Genomic DNA, 19,961 nt, shown 5'->3' with positions numbered 1-19,961 from the left:
ATTTAAAAGCCAAATGTTTGAGATGATGCATTGCAGTAAAGTTCTGTCACCAAGTAAACTATTGACTATGTAGCAATGAAGTGCTGTGACATGGGTGTTTGGAAGATTTGAAGCAGAGGAAAATTATTATTTTAGATAAATGGTTTGCAAAGTTTGCAGTCTTTCATTTCCCATTCACACTGTTAAATTAGTGTTGCTGAATTTTTAAGCTTTAACATTACAGCATTTCTTTGAAATTGTCCTTTCATTTATTGACCTACTGAGCTGCAGAAAAGGAAAGATTGAACTCAGGCAGCTCAAGCTGTGAGATGACACATTCTAATCATTGATTTTTCATTAATGTTAATCATGAAAAATGAAAACATCATCAAGCCCAGAAAAAATGTGACACTGTGAAAGCCTAGAGAACTTTTAAATTCCAATGTAAGTTAACAAAACATTTAGACATAAACACGTAACTTGATTTTACTTTTGACTCAGCTATCAGGAGTTCGGTCATAAAAAAGGCTGCAGGCATGACTGTCCTGACTTTCTGTTCCATATGATGGATTTGCTGCAGCACCTTAAATTCTTTCGTAGTACTGAAGCAATTAATTGATTCATTTATCCTTAAAAAAAACTGTTAGCAACTTTTTTTCTTTATTAGGTAAATCTTTAAGTTACTGTTTAAGAAAGGGTGCCCTAGATGCATCTAAGTATTTGTTTTGTTTTTCTTTGTCTTTCCTCATTTTGCATTAAAAAAATTCTCTAAATAGATGTTTCAGTCTCATGGAAAATGAGAGAAGCAGACCAAGCATAAAGCATGGCTGTGACACACAAGCTCGTCCTACTGCTGTAAACAAAGAGCAGGCAAATTCGAACTGCACTGGCGCTGGCAGGGGTCTTCCCTTTAACAATACCTCAGTGCTGTTATCACTGCCATAACAATGGCCTGGCTCCACACTCACCAGCAAATTTCCACTCTGCTTTTTGATGACGTTGTGGCAGAAGCACTCCAAACTATTTAAAATTTACCAGCTTTTTCCCACCTGTCTGATGCTGCTGTATGTACAGACACATTTACACACAGTAAACAACAATAGTTGGCATTAGTCTTATCTGTCACAAAAAAATGAGAATCTTTTTAATTCTATGTAGGATTTTTCAGGGGAAATCTTTAAAAAACATTTAATCGATGCTTAAGGGTAAATAATTAAGAGGGATTTAAAATGGCCTGGCACAGGCAATTCATTTAATTTTTATACTAATTCATTTATATTTTTCTTTATATTCTGTCAGCTAAATCTGGAAGCCATCTCAGGTCTGCTGCAACGTTTTGCTCTAATTAGTGTGGACATGTTCTCTGCTGAAGGCCGCTAACAGTATGTTTATAATTAATTGAAATTGCTGGCTGTTATTTGTTTGTGCCACTTTAGCACAGTGGTTAACTCCTCACAGTGCTGGGCTAGTAAGAACTAGAAGGGGGTGACAGTAAACAAAGGAGGAAAAAAATGCCTGGCTCAGGTCATTTGTCTTTGTTACCACAACATCTTAGCCTTATTATTTCCTTGCAAACTGTGCCTTTTTTTGCTTCTTTAAAGAATAGATTGGTCTAATTAAATTCTTTTCAAGCGAAAAGGAAGCGGGTAATCCAAACCAACTTTACTGCTGTGATTCTGTAGCGGCACTTTCATGCTCCCCTTGTGTCATGCTAAATGCTAATTCTCAGGTGTGCATCTAATTAGGACAGACTGTTATATGCTAACACCCAACCCACACACATCTTTGTTGGGAAAATCTTCAAAAGCAAGTGAGCTTGGCATGAAACCCTGTTGACAAAATTTGAGAGAGAGGATTTAAAAAGGAGAAGGAGGGGACCTAATGAAGATCCATTATCAGTGTCGATAGAGTCAGACTTCAAAGCACATGTTGCAGTGTGAGGGAACTCTCACCTGGGGCCAAGTGAGCAGGTGAGCCAACCCACTGCAAATCACACATTTTCTTTAAATCTGGATGTGAAAACTGAGGGCTGTTGCCCATGTGACTGTTTTTAGGATGATTATTAATGGATATTATTCAAAATAAACCTTTCATCTGATTATTGGCGTCTCTATTTTTGTCAGGTTTTTCATTCATAAAGAAGTTCCACAAATGGACATTGTGCACGTCTTTGTTGCAGATTTAGATTCTTTTATGTGTTACACCAGGCTGTTTAATTAGCGCTTACATATGAATAAGAAAGGATAAAAAAGGATAACTCACTCACACACACAAGATCTCCTTTTAACTCCCTCTGAAACTCCTTTTAATAGCCCAATAAACTCAGTCTCTTGCCTCACCCTACTGCTTGGTGGGTTAACTTTGATGGAAAACAGATGACTTGTCTGTCTCTAGCCAGTGCCCCAGCTTATTCCAAAACAGTGAGCTGACATGAACTCACCTATTGTTTGGTGCCAGCTTGCAGAGCCTCTGCTGATAAGCCTGAATAGGAGCAGGAGACAAACTCTTCCTCTCTTGTTGCTGCTTTCTTGTTGGCAGATGTTCATGGCTTCAGTATTACTAGTATTGCTGCTTTACATTCTGTTTTAAATTTTTCCAGGTGTTTTTCAAACATGCTTATTCTGCTTTTGAAAGTTCTTTTGGAGTTATAATTAAGTTATAATCAAAACAAAACAATAGAAAGCAGCTCTAGCCACGCTATGTTGCTTTGTCTGGTGGTTCTACAGGGAAGAGATGCCTTTCATAGCAGAGTGCCTGACAGAATGTGATATGGTTAAAAATACAGAGCAAAGAGTAATCTGAATGCATTTGAACATTCTTTTGCTCCTCTGTCATCTTGTGTAACCTCACTGGTGACGTCTTCCGAGATCCTCTAATTTTTGTGCAGCTCACACTGTCTGTCATTTGTTACAGGAAACATGAATACATGATCATTGCCATTAGTCATGTCAGTCATTTTTTTCTTATTCTTTTTTACTATGAGAGCCTTTTGAATTCATCCTTTTTTTGTTGTTTTTGTTTTGTTTTGTTTTTTAGACAAGGGACAATTTTCTGACTCTCTAGTTTGACTCTGCTTCACTTGTGACCACAAAAGCATGCTATAAATCCATCATTCATCTCTTTTATTAGTCTGTGAATCTTATTACTTTGGCTGACACTGTTTCACTCATTATGATACACACCTTTTCCGTTGCTCATGTTGTCACTGTCTGGAGGAAGCAGAACAGTTGCATAACGTTGGTTTCGTACAACTGAGTTTGTCACTGTTTCTCAACCACAGCCTTCTCTTTCTGCTATTTCTCGATTGGACACACTAGAACACATAATTTATCATTTACCCTAGGAGTTGTGTATTGGAGAAAAGACAGTAAAGCTTCATAGTTTCTAAATGATTGTGAAATTGTATGTGACAGTGACAAAAGGAATGCACTGGTCCTATTGTGACTAATAGATGAAAATGTGTGATTGTGTTAGTTGGGTTTAGAGTTTTATTAAGCTTTGATTCTTATATGACTCCGCCTGGCTAATGTGCCTCTTTTTTTATGTTTAGAAAACCAAGCTGGTCTTCAGGAGGTGGTGCAAGAGCGTTTAGCTGAGTTACTCCGGGTCCTCAAGGCTGTTATTGGCAAACATCAGACCCTCAACTCAGTAGACATTCTTGGATCTGCTGGCACTGTCATTGCCAAAGTCAAAGGTGAGTAGTCAGTCTAGTATACACAGGTGCACACAAACAGGTGAAAACACACACAGACACCCTGATTATTCTCAAATGTCTTAACATTTTACAGTTGCATTGGCGTTTAAGGGTACACGTCAGTTTTTCAGTCCGGTGTGAGAATTACCCTGAAGGCTTTTCATTACTCAAGAGTTGTTTTAGAAATATGCATCTGAAGCATCACGGTGGGATACGTTTATTCCTAAAGCAACACACGCACTATCACGTCTCCTGAATGAACACAAAGAGAATCTCAACTCACAAGCTCATCTGTTAGTAATGTGATCCACAGCAAGGGGAATTCTTCACATGACTTGCACAGGACAACAATAGAGACTACATGCCTGTGATTTGTTTTCCATATCTAATCATCTTTAAAGACTTTTTCAGTCAGGTACATTCATTTTCCTTCATTCATTTCCTTCGTGTTGTAAGGTGTCTGTTGATCTGATCACCTGCACTGTCTCTGGGCTGTGACTTACTCCCTGAGAAAGCATGTCTGCACATTGTAACCTGTTAAGTGGTGTGCTGACAATGTTTAGAATGCAAAAAGAAAACAAAAATGATCTAGATTAGTCAAAAGAACTATTGTCATGGTCGAGACTGGTGAGTCACAGAATAGATGGAAGAATTTGGTGACATTATTACTTGTCAGAACAGAATGTTGCCAGAGTATTACTTAAGTATACTAAAACTGGACAAAGGTATGCATGCACCATTCTGACACTGTCAGAAGGGTTGCATAACAATACATGGCTGTCCTGTGTGATTTGTCTCATGAGGAAAGCTGTCAGTTGGTGTAGCAATAAATGCAGTTGATTCTTCGCAGCTTATTTAAGGGTTTGCTTGTCCACAAGAGGGTGCTTTTCATCAACTGAATCCCTGGACGGATTGTCTCTAATGGCCAGTAGATAACACAGTTCTGACTCAGACTGAGCTTGAGGAGGACTGGAAATGAGAGGCTGTCTGAGAGATGAAACAGTGAGACATCAGAGATGAAGACTCACACGTTTGGATGATAACAGACTTGTGCGTCTCGCTGTGTTCAGTGTGTCGTCGCCTCACTCGTGTTCCTCTTTGAAGCTTGGTCATGACACCTGGGGCGTTGGTACAGCTGCCAAAATTACTGGAAAAAATGCTCCTCCCTCTCCAAACACATGGTAGTTTAACCAGTTTCAAATGAGATATTATCCTACCAAACTATTGTTTTGTCATTTTTTTTTCTTTAGACACTATTAAAATTGGTATAACATTGAAAATGTCAGGAACCATTTAAATTCCACTTTGCTGTGCACAGGTTTTCATTCTAGAAGAAGCCAGCTGTTTTTGTCTCTACTCTGTTTGTGTGTCATCTGGCCTAAAAATGAGAGTTGCTGTTCTCCTCCCCCTTCTGCTAAACTGCAGGGCATTGCAATAAAACTGCTAACTTCCTCAACTTATTGACATTATTTCCTTGCTTTGTATCCTCCTTTGCTTAGAGAGTGTGCTTACAGCTGACATACTACAGCCTTGTAGATGTAACCTGTTGTAGATTTATTCAAATCAATTAATTCAGTTCAAATTTGTTAATTTGTTGTATTTGTTGCATTTATGTTCAGTTTAGTTTTTTTTCTTCCTAGATTTGCCTAACATGTTCACCTTATTTTGCCTCTCTGTACTTTATTCTATAACAAGAGCTGCTGTAACAAGTGAATTTCTCCACTGTGAGATAATAAAGTCTAATCTAATCTAATCTAATCTAATCTAACAAATTGGGTTAAAACAAACAAACAAAAAAACCCCCCAAAAAAAAAAGATGGAATTTTTTCCATCAGAGGTCAAGTTAGATCCAGACAGAATGATCCACACTTTCATTTTTCACAAGCTAATCATCCCACTTACAGCTCAACTGTGAGAAAACAGTGGATCCTGTACTTGAATGATGCAGTTTCCATATTTCAGGCATGACAAGGGGGCAGAGCTCTGGAATCATTGTTAGAGACCCACAGGATGTCCTGAGGAAGAAGTCAGTGCAGAGTTGTATGCTAGCATTTAAAGCTAGGGAGGTGCACTGCAGGGAGGCTCGCACCGTGCCTCCTCTTTTTGGTGTCCTCAAGAGTCTCCCTGGAATGTGCTGCCTCTCTAACCCAGGATGCCATGACCTATCTGTGCTTATTCATCGGCTGGGGATTTATAATTATCCATCTGCCACTGACTTGGACTGATTGTTTTTTCTCATCAAGAGGAAATGAAAGCACAAAAGCTAAACAGCGCTGTGGGAACTTGGATTGTTTAGGTCGCAGCTTTTCATTCACACAGCTGGGGTTTTTGGGTGCCATTTGTGAGTTAATGCCAGGTGGTGAACAGAAGGTAAGTGTGTTCGTGGTTGTCTTGAGTTTTTCATGTTACAGAATTCAAACTGTGTGAGTGTTTCCTGTTGCGGGGACGACAGGAAGCAGTGTGCTCAGTCGGATTTCGCTGACTGCGTCTTTGGTTCCTCCAGTTTCTTTCTGCAAATGTCTTCTTACAAAGAAAGCTCCTTGCACATGGTCATGAAGATTGTCATGTTTGGATGGCTTCCTAAAATCACTGGTTGACATTTGGTCAGTGGATTTCAAAGCAAATTTGCCTCTTCTGTGCATGATCAGTATGGATAATGGGCCAGAGGATTGTATCATTTTTAAAGGAGGGAAAGTCTGCGATTATTTCTGGATATTCATTGAATACTCCTCCTTGAAGACCTTTGAAGCCTTTCCAGGAGGAGTGTAAAAGTGGGTAAAAGAAGTAAAGACAAGTACAAGTCATTGCCTTTGACTGCTTCTGCTTCTGTTCTGTTTTGTTAAGACATCATCGTATAACCACATAAAGTGTTGAATGAGTGAGTACATGCAAAGGTTGATTTGTAATTTCATTACTTTTGGCTGAAGTTTGGCTGTATGTTATCACTGTCCACAGGCATTAACTTCAAGGAAGTGAACCCAGAAAACGAACAAGCTGTATTCAGCGAGATACACACATCCATTGACACTTTAGCATTCACATTTGGCAATGTGTGAGTAAAAATGCTTGTTTACCTTTTCAACACTTCTATTTTTTTTCTCTTTTTTGAGCTACAACCAAAAAGTCTTGAGCTGATTTTAGACTTGAAGACAGGAAGTTATTGGTCTGGTCAAACCTGTCATTACCTCTGTCCCATATCAGCATTTTAAATAGTAGTTAAAAGTCAGTATGTTTTAAAATAGAGAACACTTTTGATCATGTCAAGCTATTTCTGTCTGCTTCAATGGAACCTGTCACATGTTGACATTTAAATCTTTACCCCCAGAGTTTCTGACTTCCTTATGGGAGATGTGGACAGCAGCTCAGGGTTGGGGGTCCCCCAGACCAGGAGAAGCAGGGTAAAACACCATCTTTCTTTTCCCTGCTTTTAAACCACGTTATTCGAGGCCTTGTTTTGCAATATGGCAGTCATCTAAAGGGTGCACTAATTGCAGCCATTTAACCATGCCTCCATTAAAAACAGCTTCAAAAGACTTGCTTTCCGTACTTAATTGGGGTGTTGAAAACCTAGCTGCTTCTGATGTGTGACTTTGATTATGTGTTTTCCCTTCTTTTTCATCTTAAATGTCTTTTTCACAGTCTTTTGACAACCTCTCTGTGGATCCTAAGCAATATGTTCCAGAGAAAAGTGATCTTGTGGGTAAGTGTACCTCACATTCAGTCATTTATCTCTGAGCTATATGTGTGTAAAATAACTTGATAGCTATTAAAAGCTTTTTTATATATATATAAAGGATTTAATGGTTGCTTTGCAGCCCAGGGCAGCCCGAAATGTCAGTCTGAGTTAGCTGAGTGATTTAGGATTTGGACTCTTGAATGCCTGAGGTAGACGCGCCTTAAACCATTTCTTCAACCCCTGTTATTTCTGCAGTTTTGTTTTTTTTTTTTTTGCTAGCTGCTCGTTTTCCCCTGTCTGTCCACATGTCTAACATTCCTTGCCTGGTGAAGAGTAGTTCAGTGTGGGATGGAGCACACATGGGGTTTATGTTGAATCACATGGTGGGTGACAAGGAGAGGTTACACAGTGTAAAGGAATATAATGCTGTTTTTTTTACTATTTTAAAAGACGCCTGGCAGTTTTATATCCTCCCACACCGGCTACTTCACTGACCTCATTCTGTTTTTCGACTTTACCTCCCACGCGTGTGCTGTGATAGTGGAAGTGAGATTCATGAATCCAACTTCAGAACTTTGTGGTCATACTATATGCGTGTCTCCTCTGCTGATTTCATAGGCCCAGAGGTGCCACTGTCACGAGAGGAAGAGGTCGACTTGACCCTGCAGAAGAATGACAGCGGGGTGGAATCTGCTCTGCTCTATGCGAAGGCCTGGTCCAAGTACATCAAAGACCTTCTTTCCTGGATGGAAAAGCGACTGGCCATGGGTAAGACAGTTAAACTTCTTGTTATATAATATATATATATATATATACACAGAAGATTCAGTTTAGCCGGACTGGAAAAAAAGACTTAAGTACTTTAGTTTATATGTATCTGAAGGGGCATTTAATTGGAAAAAGCCATTTTCTTCAGATATGTTCCAGTATGGTCAAGAATGTCTTCATGTCACAGAAAATTATCTGGTCATACCTTAGTGTGAGTTCTGCTTGTTAGTCTTCTGCTATTAGACAAAATCATGTGCTTTGAAACAACTGTAGCTAATTAACCTTAAATAATTTCAAATTCTGTTTCAGATATTGAGTATGCTAAAGGCTATGCTAAAATGGCTGAGTCTGCAAAGACGCTGGCCAGTCAACAGGTAACCAAAAACTTCACTCGTGTGTCATGTAGAATTGTTATTCCATCCACATAATTCCAAAGTTAATATAAAAAACATCTGTGAACACCATTTTCCTCATATTTGTTCAAGGTCTACATGCCATTCAGTGATATCTACATTTCCACATTCAAGAAGGACATTGATTATAACCAGCTGATTATTCAGACTACAATGACTCTTCAAACCAATAAATTCATACAGGTAAGTGTGAAAAGAGGTACACTCCAGCTATCATGAGCTACTCAGCTTTGTTCCTTTATTATGCTCAAAACATAACCTTAAGACACCTTTTGTTTAATTCACTTAAAAATATTTTTATATTTTTAACAAAATTATTGTTTTCTCAATAAGAAAGATCTTTGTGAAAGCAGGTATTAATTATTATTCTTCATCCCAGTTTGCCCTTTTGAGAATCAGATGAGCCTGTATTTGTTCTATGAAAGGCTCTAGTAGGGATGTCATGATTATTTAGTATTTAATGCTAGAATTAATTAATCGTAACGCTCCCTCAGTATCGTCACTTTAAATAAAATATTACATATGAACCATAACAGCAGATCAGTGCAACTTCCTCATGGAACGAAAACAAAGTTACTCCACATCCGTGTGTTTCCGCTTGTGTTGCTTTGTTTTGGTTCCGTGAGGGTGAGTGGGACACTATGGTAGAGGAAGAGTTTTTCCCTCCAAACAAACGGATTAAGACATCCGTGCCGTTTTTTCTTTTTTTTTTTTTTTTTTTTTTTTTGTCATTGTGGAGAATGGCTCACCGGCCAAAAGCTGGACAAAAAAAGTTGCAGAGAAAGGAGGAAATGCATCCAAAAAGTTTCACCAACTGTAGGATACCAGTAGATTTTTATGCTACAGTAAAGGTAAATGCACAGTAGTTTTGTTAAATAACGCTAATGTTTATCGAACGTAAAATTAAAATTAAATGTTATCGTGTTGTTTGCTATTTTTAAATTAAGTACAACTTGGGTTGGTCTTACAGCGCAATGTGACTCGTTCAATGAACGTTACATTAAACAGATGAGGAGAAAAAAACAAGTTCAACAAAACAAAAAAACAAACTTAATACATATTTTGTGACCGTTTGTTTTGCTGCTTAAACATAATTGAGGTCCATGGCTTTTAGACGTCGGCGTGAAATAGTCAAATTATGTAGAAGAAACAGCATTTAATTCCAAATATACGGTCTTATTTATCGTCACTATTGTGGTTTTAATTATATCCCAAACAAATAGCAGCTATTCTGCTAAAAGACAGCTGGAAGTCAAAGCTAGCTGGTTTTCCTGGGTTTCTAAACTCTCTACTCAGGTTGAAAAGCCTTTTCATCTGTTTTCTTCCAGAGAAATCCAGAGTTAATATGTAGGGTTTATTCATTCTTTACACAGCAGTTGTTCTATTATTTTGTTATGTTGGCATGAAAATATAGAAATAAATAAATCTTAAAGACCTGGAAGGAGTGTACATGTGATTTTACACATAGTTTTGGGAATTTATGCATAATAATAGTGATCATTTTAAAATCATGATCATTTCTTTGACAATAATTGTACCAAGAAAATCTGTAATCGTGACATCCCTAGCCTCTAGACACAAATATTTTCTGTATGAGTACCAGCTGATACAGACACTACCCGATTGTTCTCAACTCTCTTTTATGTAAAGCTTTTTAGATTAAACTTTGTGTAAAAAAAAAAGAGAAAAGAAACTAAAAGAAGGTTGTTTTGAAAAACCTCAGTGTAATTGTTGACTCTGTTCTCAGCCTCTTCTGGCTCGCAAGAATGAACTGGACAAGTTGAGAAAAGAAATCAAGGAACAGTGGCAGAGAGAACAAAAGAAAATGGTTTGTAAAGAGTCTTTGTATATCTTTATAACATAATTATCATTTATTCTGTTAGTAATGATGCCAGTTTTTCCTTTTTTGCATTTTTAACCAGTCAGTGTTGCACAACCACCAGGCAACTATCAGATACATAACAAATGAAGCATATTGTAGTGAGCAACAATACAATCACTCCAAACAATCTTACACAAGCACAGACAAGATTCACTTGCATGATCAGTTATATGTTGTGTAAGAATCAGGGTTTTTTTTTTATTCTAATAAATTATACCAGAATTTTCTGCTTGGCATAATTTTTTCAGAGCCTTGTTAGTATTGATATACTAATGTCACAATTTCACATTGTTATAGTCTGACAAACTTAACTGTAACTCTTCTCATGCAAGGTTGATCATTTAAGAAGGCATATTTGATTGTACCCATGGCAACAGTTGCACACATTGTCACATTTAATTGTGTGTGTTATATGGCCAATCTGTGTGGTTTTGGCAGCAAGAGGCAGATGCAACTTTGAGGAAGGCAAGAGCGCTGAAGGCCCAGAGGAGGGAGGAGTACCAGAAAGCCCACTCATCCACAAACCGCTCCCAGGAGGAGCAGTCTAATGCTGGAAACAAGCAGCTGGATAAGAAGAGGAAGATTGAGGAGGAGGCTCTGCAGAAGGTGGGCAAGAAAAACAAAGCAAAAAGGAGACAACAAAGGTATTACTATGAACAACTTCTACACGCTTACACTGTTCTCTGTGCATTATGTTGGGCAGGCTGAGGAGGCTCAGGACCAGTACCAGAGCTGCATGGCTGACGCAGGCGTCAGAAGAATGGATCTGGCCAATGCAAAGAGCACCATCCTCACACAGATACGGGAGATGATCTTCCAGTGTGACCTCACACTCAAAGCTGTGAGAGGCAGTATTTCATTTTTAACAGTCAACAACTTGTTTTTATAACTTAGTGCATACATAGTCAGAGACAAGATTAAAACAACCTGCCTAATATCGTACTCACCCTGCACAGTATGGGATGGCTTAGCACAGCTTGACATAAATAGTAGACCTTTAATTTTTCCCCTGCAGGTAGAATCGCCTCGACAAAGGTGGGATATTTTATTGATTGTTATAGTGGTTGTCTTTTGTCTGCATCCAAACTGAGAAGTTTGTACTTCCTGGACTGATCTTGGTGTGAATATGTGAGCTGCCATTGTTGTTGAAAGACATGTCCTTAGAGCAAAGAAATTGCTGCTGTTTTGTTTTTATTTTACAAATGTTCTTAATTAGGTCCTGGCTCCTATTCTGTGACAATTTCTGTGGCTATTCTTTATATAATCTGTAGTCTACAGAGTTTTTAACCTCACTGTTCAATATTGGTTCAACTCACTTGGAATCTCAACCGAAGTGATTTTGTTTTGGTCCCCCCTCGTGCTGCCAAAACAGTTCTGACCTATTAGAACGTGCACAACTCTTGTGGTGCCAGACAACAGGCAGCAGGCCTTGGTGTACTCTGGTTTGCAGGTTGTGAGCCTCTGGTGAGAAACCACAGGCACTTTATCAGACTGGGGGAGTTTTTGAGTCTGGGTTAGCTTTTTTATTGTGTTGCTAGAGCATTGTGGGTCCATGACAGTAGCTGCGTTTCAATTACATTATTCCGCTAAATAAAAGTGATTTCTAACATTTCGATAAAGTGCAATTGCGATTTGCAGGTGTTTCCTCTGAATGGTGTTTAGCGCATTAGCCGTTATTCTCGTAAAATCTCGTCCCGCTAGACTCCACTTTGAGGAGAATAGATATTTCTAAATCTTTGTGAAACTCTGCATTTCGCCGCTGTTTGCTATCAAGGATGATGATTACATTTTTTTCCTTAATTATTTGTAAAAAGATTTCCGTCTCCTCCTGCATCTACTCATATTGCGCCATCTTTATTTGAAATGAACTGGTCACGTGACCCGCTACGTCACATCTGGTCAAGGGTAATTGTGAGAAAATGTTTTCATTACATTCTTGTGATATACTTCTATATCAACACGTCTGAAAAACCACCTCATGAGAGCGTAAAAACTTTTTAGCCACATTTGAGAGTTTTTTCGTAATGTAGGTGTTTCCATTACAGGTTTTTTACTGCGATATCTAGCTTTTGCGCAATTTTAGGGGTAATGGAAACACACCTAGTGAGGGTGTGCTTGTCCTGCAACAATTTTGTATCAAAATAAGCTACACATGAATGGCTGGACTCATGGTTTCCCAGCAAAATGTTGCCTTGTAACAAGACGATCAGCACAAGCTCAAGAGATACATTTGTTAGCACATCAGTAGCTCCACACACACACAGTTATAACAGAAGATTATTGTCCACTGCTTTTAGTTTAATTTAAAGAGCTTTTCACTTAGCTGGTGGGTCATTTGCTGACTTGCTCACTCATTCTGGTTTTTTTCTTAGGTGACGGTGAACTGGTTTCAGATGCAGCAGTCACAAAGTGCGTCGCTCCCTGCCCACTACCAAGCTCTGACTGAGAGTGCCAAGTTGTATGAACCAGGACAATGCTATGCTGAATTTGTCCGGAACCTGCCCAAAAATCTGCCAAAGGAGCGTCTTCACTCTGACTCCATCTCTGACAGTTCCAGGTAACAAGGACACCATAGAGTTCTCAGATTTTAAAAACATGAGCTGAATTTATGTTCAGCTCAGAGAGGCACTCATCAATGACTTTACATTTTGTGAAACAGGAAGGTTGCAGATTCAAAATTATTACGTAAAATTTTGTTGCACAGGCTTCAATTTGATGAGACCGTGTGTGTCTGTGTGCCAGTCTGGACTGAATATAGCTGCTACTTATTATTGTGTTCGTGCAGCAGTTTAGTAATTTTGAGGTTATTTTGGTTTTAGAAATATTTTGAAATGTCTTTAAGTCTTTCCTATCCATTTTTAGGTTTCTTAGGTCTTCTTTGAGCAAAGGTAACAATGAGTCAGTAAGAGGAAAGAGTCAGAGGAGAGACAGAGCGCATGTTGAATTTCTTGCCCTTCCTCAGGAAATATCTGTGGCGCAGGCTGAATGCAGCTGGGGAGATTACAAGCGTGAGAGTTTGGCTCTGGTTTGGAGCTGCCCGCTCATATTCAACTTAGGTTGTCAACGCTATGAACCAGTTTCCACACATATTTACTGTTTTACTACATGAAAAGAAGCAATATTAACCTGTATTTGATAATACTGGATAGTATGGTAATGTTATTAGAGTTATTGTAGTAATTTTAGAAGCAGTAAGAATTAGACAATAATGTAAAAAGATGGATTTTTTTTTTTTTACTTTTAATGTATTTGTTTTAGTGGTTTGCTGACGGGACTTATTTCGGTTTCTAATCAAACTCTGTTCTTTCAGTTCTGGTTAATGGCACACAAAAAATGTAGTAAGCTAATGGAAAGAATACTTTTCATGAGATAATAATAATAATAATACAGTTTATTTATAGCTGTAGATTTGTGAAAACCCTGAAAGATTTCTACTAGACAGAGAGCATTTTTTTGCCTCCTCTATATTTATGATGCATAGCCTTAAATGCTTTAATTGTTTTTATCAGGTTTGTGTTCAGTAAAAGGTCAGTGGGCAGCACTCACTCCTCCCATGGCAACCTGTCTCAGACATCCATTGCCTCTGGTGACGTGTTAAGTGGAGATGAAATGGATAACCCTCTAGTCCGACCTGCAAAGATCAGTGAGCGAAGGTCCAACAGCAGCACAGACATACCAGGTATTTCTTCCAACACACATGTGAGTTTCAGCTTATATTATTTCAGTAAGAATCTAAGATTGTTGATGAAGTTTCTAAAGCTCATGGCGATATGTGAATTTGACCAGCCTGCACACATGCCTGCATCTTTATGAGCCCTTCGGAGACTTAACACTGTGTTGTGAGTCATGGGAATCTTTTTAGGACTAAAGCAGTGGTTGTGTGTTGCTTACTTATAAGAATGGAATATGTGTGTGACTGCTTGTTTCTGTAAATAACGTAGAATATTACTTAATAAATTACTTTTGTTTAGCTGTATTATTCTGTTTGTGACTGGTGGTCTGCATGTATTTTCGCAGCATTAAAGGTTCAGGTCCCACTTAGAACCTGGGCTTCCAGTAGTCAGGGTGGGATGTGCAGTGACTCAGAGAGTGCTGGAGGCAGCAGTGAATCCAGGTCCATGGACTCCCCCACTGCCAGCCCAGGTATGAAGATTTTACTTTAAACCTTGTAGATGTAGAAGATATTTTACATATAAAAATAAATAAATTCTTGAGCTAGGAAAAATGAAACATCTGTGAAGAAAAGAGCAAGAAGTTAAATGGGACAAACTTTCCTAAACTTTTGCTAGAGACAGTGAGAAGATAGAAACAGAAAACAGCTCAATGTTGATATTTCAGAGAGCAGCTTATATATTGTTGTCTGACTTCCTGATTGTATATGAGAAATTCACACACACACACAAACACACACACACACACATCAGATCTAAGAAGACGTCCTTCTTCAGCTGAAACTCCTTGCCACTCTTTTCTAAGTTAAGGTAATTCCAACACTACAGGTACACAGGTAGAGCATGTCTTTTGTCCTATTCTTATCCCAGCCTGAAAGCGTTGTCCATTTTTATTTAGTCTCTGAACAATGTTAATTTATGTGCACAGGTGACTTTAAGCGACGGCTTCCCAGAACTCCTTCCACTGGGACCATGTCTTCCGCCGATGATCTGGATGAGAGGGAGCCTTCCCCTTCAGAAAATGGTGAGATGTGTGTTTATGAATGCGTTCTTTGTGTGCACACAGGCCGATGACTCATCATGTGTTTGCCAATTTTGACCTGTTGTCTTCCATATCGAAGGTTTTCATTGTATCCATTTTTTATGAAGGGAAGCTGATGTAAGGACCAAGTGGGAGCATTGCATAATTCTCTATAATGTGCAATACAAAGGACTGTTGTACTGGTCAGAACCTGTGGTAGATTTTTTGATGTATCAAATGCTTTTACACTCAGGGGAGCAGTGTGGATTCAGGTCATGTTAGTTTTAGCTTATGGTTTCAGTATACACTTCCTGTATCTTTGCAGATCTCTTTCAGTCAGTGTGTTTTTTTCCATGTGAATTGAAGCACCTTATCAGCTCTCTTCTTTACCCTATTTTCCTCTGAACTGAACCCCAAAAATCCCAAAACCAAAGAAAATATTATACTATTTTGATCCCTTTTAATTATGACTCTTCTCACATCTGTTCTGAATTGGGTTGTGAATATAAAACATAATAAAAGGAAAGAGAAACTAGTTAAAGTTTAAGTTCAAGTAGAGATGAAAGTCTTTTACCTTTTGTAACTATCAGTAGGGTTCAGTTTTTTTGCTGTTGTGAAACAATATCCTACTGAAATAACACATAATGTTTCCTGTCTTGTTAGTCACCTTTCTCATAAGCTACTCTGATTTTCAGATCTGGCAGAGATGGTGACGGAGACAGCGAGTTCTCCCGGTCCATTCCGAAATGCTCAGATGTCCAAAGCTGCTCAAACTCACAAGCTAAGAAAACTGCGAGCCCCATCTAAGTGCAGAGAGTGTGACAGTCTGGTTGTTTTCCATGGTGCTGAATGTGAAGAGGTACGGACCACCATGTGCTTGTCACTAACATTAGAAATGCTAATGAAAGCATAGGGCCAATGTGTACAGCATAAAAGATTAATTTTACACTTCTTCATTTCTGCTTTCCTTTGCCAGTGCTACTTGGCCTGCCATAAGAAGTGCCTGGAGACGCTTGCTATCCAGTGTGGTCACAAGAAGCTACAGGGCAGGCTACAGCTATTTGGTATTGACTTTGCCCAAGCAGCAAAGAACAGCTCAGACGGTATCCCCTTTATAATCAAAAAGTGCACATCTGAGATTGAGAGTCGAGCTCTTAACATCAAGGTAAGTAGATGCATCTTCCTTCTGTTTACTGTGATCATGTGATACCTTGTTTGGCAATGATCCAATACTTTAGTTTCAATTAAGTGTCCAAACCTTCCTGTTACTGTGTATTTTCTAAAAGTGTGCTGGTCTAAGTTCCTGTTTTACTCTCATAGGGCATTTATCGTGTGAACGGTGCCAAGTCGCGTGTTGAGAAGCTCTGTCAGGCGTTTGAAAATGGGAAGGATTTGGTTGAGCTGTCTGAACTCTCACCCCATGACATCAGCAATGTCCTCAAACTCTACCTGAGACAGGTGGGTCTCAGGTTTTAACTGACTGGTCAGAAGGTTATTGAAAATGAATGTGTCACTTCAGTTAAGGTTTATATTAAGTAGATGTTGTCATATGTCAGTAGTTTATGTTCAGTTCAGTCTTTTAGCTCTGTTATTTACTTGAACAGCTACCAGAGCCATTGATCCTGTATCGATTCTACAATGACTTCATCGGCTTGGCCAAAGAGTGCCAGAGGGTTATAGTGGAGGAGGCTGATAAACCTCAGAGCACCCAGCCCAAAGAGAAAAGTGGACCAAGTGTTCAGCTGAACAGAGTCCTTTTCAAGATCAGAGACCTACTCCGTCAGCTGCCCACAGCCAACTACAAGACTCTACGTTACCTTATCACACATTTACACAGGTAAGCCTGTAAATAAAAACCCAGGGCTATGCCTTCATTTAAAACCTATACATGTTCCTGCTTTTGTTTTACAAATAAACTGATAAAGAAAGCTTCCTTAGAACACTCAAAGGGAAAAGACTTCCTTTAAGCACAGGAGAAGTCATATTTGACAGTACGACACATAAAACCTGTGCTTTTTATAGTCTCACTGATTCCATTTTAAACATGTTTTTTTTAAACAGTCTGTTTTTAGGTCCTTAATATTCAGTTGTCACAATTTCCAACCCTGGAAATTTCAAGCCTTTGGTGCTCATGATCATTTTTGCAGTTTTACATCATCACATGATTGAAAATGCTCTCTACTGTGGGTAGATTACTAAAGTAGAATTCTAAATTTTACAGTCTTGCCAGTAGAAACTTGCTCAGTAACCGGTTACCTTTTCTTACCTCAGTGTTTCTCAGAACCCAGAGAAAAATACTGAAAACAACACCTGATTTTTTATTTTTGTCATTTAACTCTGTCACTCTACTTACCTCAGAGTCGCTGAACAGGCTGAGGAAAACAAGATGACGGCGAGTAACCTGGGCATTATCTTTGGCCCCACGCTGGTGAAGCCACGGCAGATTGACGCAGAAGTGTCCTTGTCCTCCCTGGTGGACTACCCTTACCAGGCTCTGATGGTGGAGCTGCTTGTGCGACACTTCCAGACCATCTTTGACGTGTCCTTCCTGTCTCATTCTGAAAGTGCCACGGCTGGTCAGGCATCACCCAAGTTGACCCAGCAAGAGAAGGTGCGACGACTTAGCAGATACTCAGCCTCCCTGATGGACATAAAAGAGGTGAGGAGGAATTAAAGCTTGAGCATAAATCTGTGTTTAAAATGATACTGTTTAAAGACACTATAATCAGATTTAAAGTTGATGTGGAGACCACCTGACTGTCACAATGTGAGGAACTATATAAACCAGTGCCAAAATGGCTTCAAAACTACTTTTACCAGCATTTAAGTGTGAAAAAATCCAGCAAAGTTAATTCTTCTAATAGAAAATATGCCGAATACCCTATATATTTGATTTTAATCTCCATTAACTTGTTGTAGAAACCCTACAACTATGTTCTGATTATTGTTGGTCACATGTGAATACAGTTTAAAATTATTAATACTCAGATGTTAATCTAATTTTCAATTTTGCTCCATCAGAGTGCCAAAGTGTACAAAAGGTACTCATCAGTAATTCCATCTTCCCACATCCTGGATGAAGTTCAGAAGGTCCAGCCAGGAAAAGACAGAACGGAGGTCTCAGCATTGGACCGACTCAATGGGATCCAGACCTACAGTGGGGGAGAGGTCCAGAGGACAGCCCCGGCATGTGCCAGTCCCAGCACAACCTTCTCCTCCACAGTTTCAACGGCACCAAAGGTCCAGCTACGCACCCAGCGTATCAGGCATGTGTCCCGACCTATCAGCATGCCTCTGGAACGCTTGCCTGCCCCGGCTCAGATCAGCGATAAGAATAATAGAAACAATTCATATAGCGTTGATGGAGGCTCTGGCACCACCACTGAAACAATACAGGAGATGCCAGAGCCTGACAAAGTTCGCCAAAGCGGTTCGTCCAGGGTGAGCACCTATTACATAACTCCTTTTATAGATACACAGACTATGCAAAGGAAAACCTGGGACAGAAAGTATAAGCATTATGATGTAACTCCCAGAACTGCTATGATAGTTGCCAACCTACCGCCTGCCAGTTCTGGACTGCAGCCCTTGAAGGCAGTGGTGCCCATCACTGCCAGCCCAACAGCAACCACTTCCTCTGTGGTCCCTGCTACAACTAGCGTGAGCACCGTACTCTCCAGAAACTCTCACACAGTGTCAGTCAAGCCTGTTTGGACTTTTAAAAGGGAAACATACACAGAAAATGTAGCCAGTGAGTCAAGCAGCTCACCAAACTTTCCACTTACACTCAGGGCACCAAGAACTCTTCAGCCTCCTCCTGAAACATTCTACCAACCCCCAATTTCCATTAACAGCAGAGCTAGGACACTTCCAAACTGGACTACCACTGTAACAACCATCACCACCACCTCCACCACCTCATCACTTGCCAACCCAGCCCAAATAGTCACCTTATCCCTGTCTCCCGCCCTGACAAGCCCCACAAAGACAGGGCTCCAGACACAGGACTCCACAGACAGTGCCATTGACCCTGGAGTCTCTTCCTCCACTACCCTTTCACCTCCCCAGTCTCCACCCCCCAGCAGTCCAGACGACCTCAGCCCCAGTGAAAATAAACCCATTTACCAAAGACTGCGACCTCGGAGGTTGCAAGAGCTCGAACACAGAGAAGCTCATTTTGTCTGAAACCAAATCAAGATATTGTATCTGTAAATATAAATATATATGTGCATATGTTTTTATCAGCAAACAGAGAATGGGAGAAGACGTGTCTGTGAAAATAAACCATAAAAGTGTTAAACATACTAATATATTCTATTTTACATATTAAAGGCAGTGCCAGTGGTTGGTCCAAGCATGTAGCCAATGTGAAATGACTTTATTGTCATGTTTTTGAACAGTTTGATGACTTTTTTGATGGTATATCAGAAAGGAAATGGATTTTTGTCAGTTAAAAACTGTGAGCTGACCATTTTTCCTGTTCAGTGTTTAAATTGGCTACGAAATTATATTGTAAACGATGCACTTAAAGGAGGTTTAAATTGTGATGCTCCCTTTTATTCACAAAATTAATGATGTATTGTGTTACACTAGGACAATGTGGAAGTGTTCTTAACACAACGTTCTTAATGATAAAGATTTTATTTTTTTGTTTGTTAAATGTATCCACTTTTAAGATTGGTACATATTTTCTCAGTATGTAAGCCTTCCAGTATGTATCTGTTTACGTTTTATATTTATTCATACATACTCAATGTTTGTCACAGTAATTTTGGCTCACTGCAGAATTGTGACTTTACAGGAGGTCAAATGAAATGCAACAGATCTTGATGCAAATTAAAAGCATTTAAACTATCA

At 39.3% G+C, this 19,961-nt stretch overlaps 1 protein-coding gene across 2 annotated transcripts in view; it reads left to right on the top strand.

Annotated features, from left to right (window-relative positions):
- The window catches only part of LOC121644859 (rho GTPase-activating protein 29-like), a 29,664-nt gene extending 9,703 nt beyond the window's left edge, over positions 1 to 19,961 (top strand). Inside the window, exons 3-22 of one of the 2 annotated variants that reach the window (XM_041993101.1) lie at positions 3,530 to 3,673; positions 6,629 to 6,725; positions 6,999 to 7,071; positions 7,313 to 7,373; positions 7,968 to 8,117; positions 8,427 to 8,491; positions 8,603 to 8,713; positions 10,278 to 10,358; positions 10,851 to 11,018; positions 11,116 to 11,253; positions 12,785 to 12,969; positions 13,922 to 14,091; positions 14,430 to 14,555; positions 15,012 to 15,107; positions 15,800 to 15,963; positions 16,081 to 16,269; positions 16,425 to 16,562; positions 16,709 to 16,941; positions 17,463 to 17,763; positions 18,126 to 19,961. In XM_041993101.1, the coding sequence (XP_041849035.1) occupies positions 3,530 to 3,673; positions 6,629 to 6,725; positions 6,999 to 7,071; positions 7,313 to 7,373; positions 7,968 to 8,117; positions 8,427 to 8,491; positions 8,603 to 8,713; positions 10,278 to 10,358; positions 10,851 to 11,018; positions 11,116 to 11,253; positions 12,785 to 12,969; positions 13,922 to 14,091; positions 14,430 to 14,555; positions 15,012 to 15,107; positions 15,800 to 15,963; positions 16,081 to 16,269; positions 16,425 to 16,562; positions 16,709 to 16,941; positions 17,463 to 17,763; positions 18,126 to 19,289 (3,854 nt within the window). In that variant the 3' untranslated portion in view covers positions 19,290 to 19,961. Of the gene's footprint in view, positions 1 to 3,529; positions 3,674 to 6,144; positions 6,445 to 6,628; positions 6,726 to 6,998; positions 7,072 to 7,312; positions 7,374 to 7,967; positions 8,118 to 8,426; positions 8,492 to 8,602; positions 8,714 to 10,277; positions 10,359 to 10,850; positions 11,019 to 11,115; positions 11,254 to 12,784; positions 12,970 to 13,921; positions 14,092 to 14,429; positions 14,556 to 15,011; positions 15,108 to 15,799; positions 15,964 to 16,080; positions 16,270 to 16,424; positions 16,563 to 16,708; positions 16,942 to 17,462; positions 17,764 to 18,125 lie in introns of those variants that run through there. The other variant, XM_041993102.1, reaches the window with a different exon arrangement.

The sequence above is a fragment of the Melanotaenia boesemani genome, chromosome 8 (assembly GCF_017639745.1).
Source record: "Melanotaenia boesemani isolate fMelBoe1 chromosome 8, fMelBoe1.pri, whole genome shotgun sequence".
NCBI classification, from domain to species: Eukaryota; Metazoa; Chordata; class Actinopteri; order Atheriniformes; family Melanotaeniidae; genus Melanotaenia; species Melanotaenia boesemani.
This window is presented reverse-complemented; position numbering and strand designations above follow the sequence as displayed.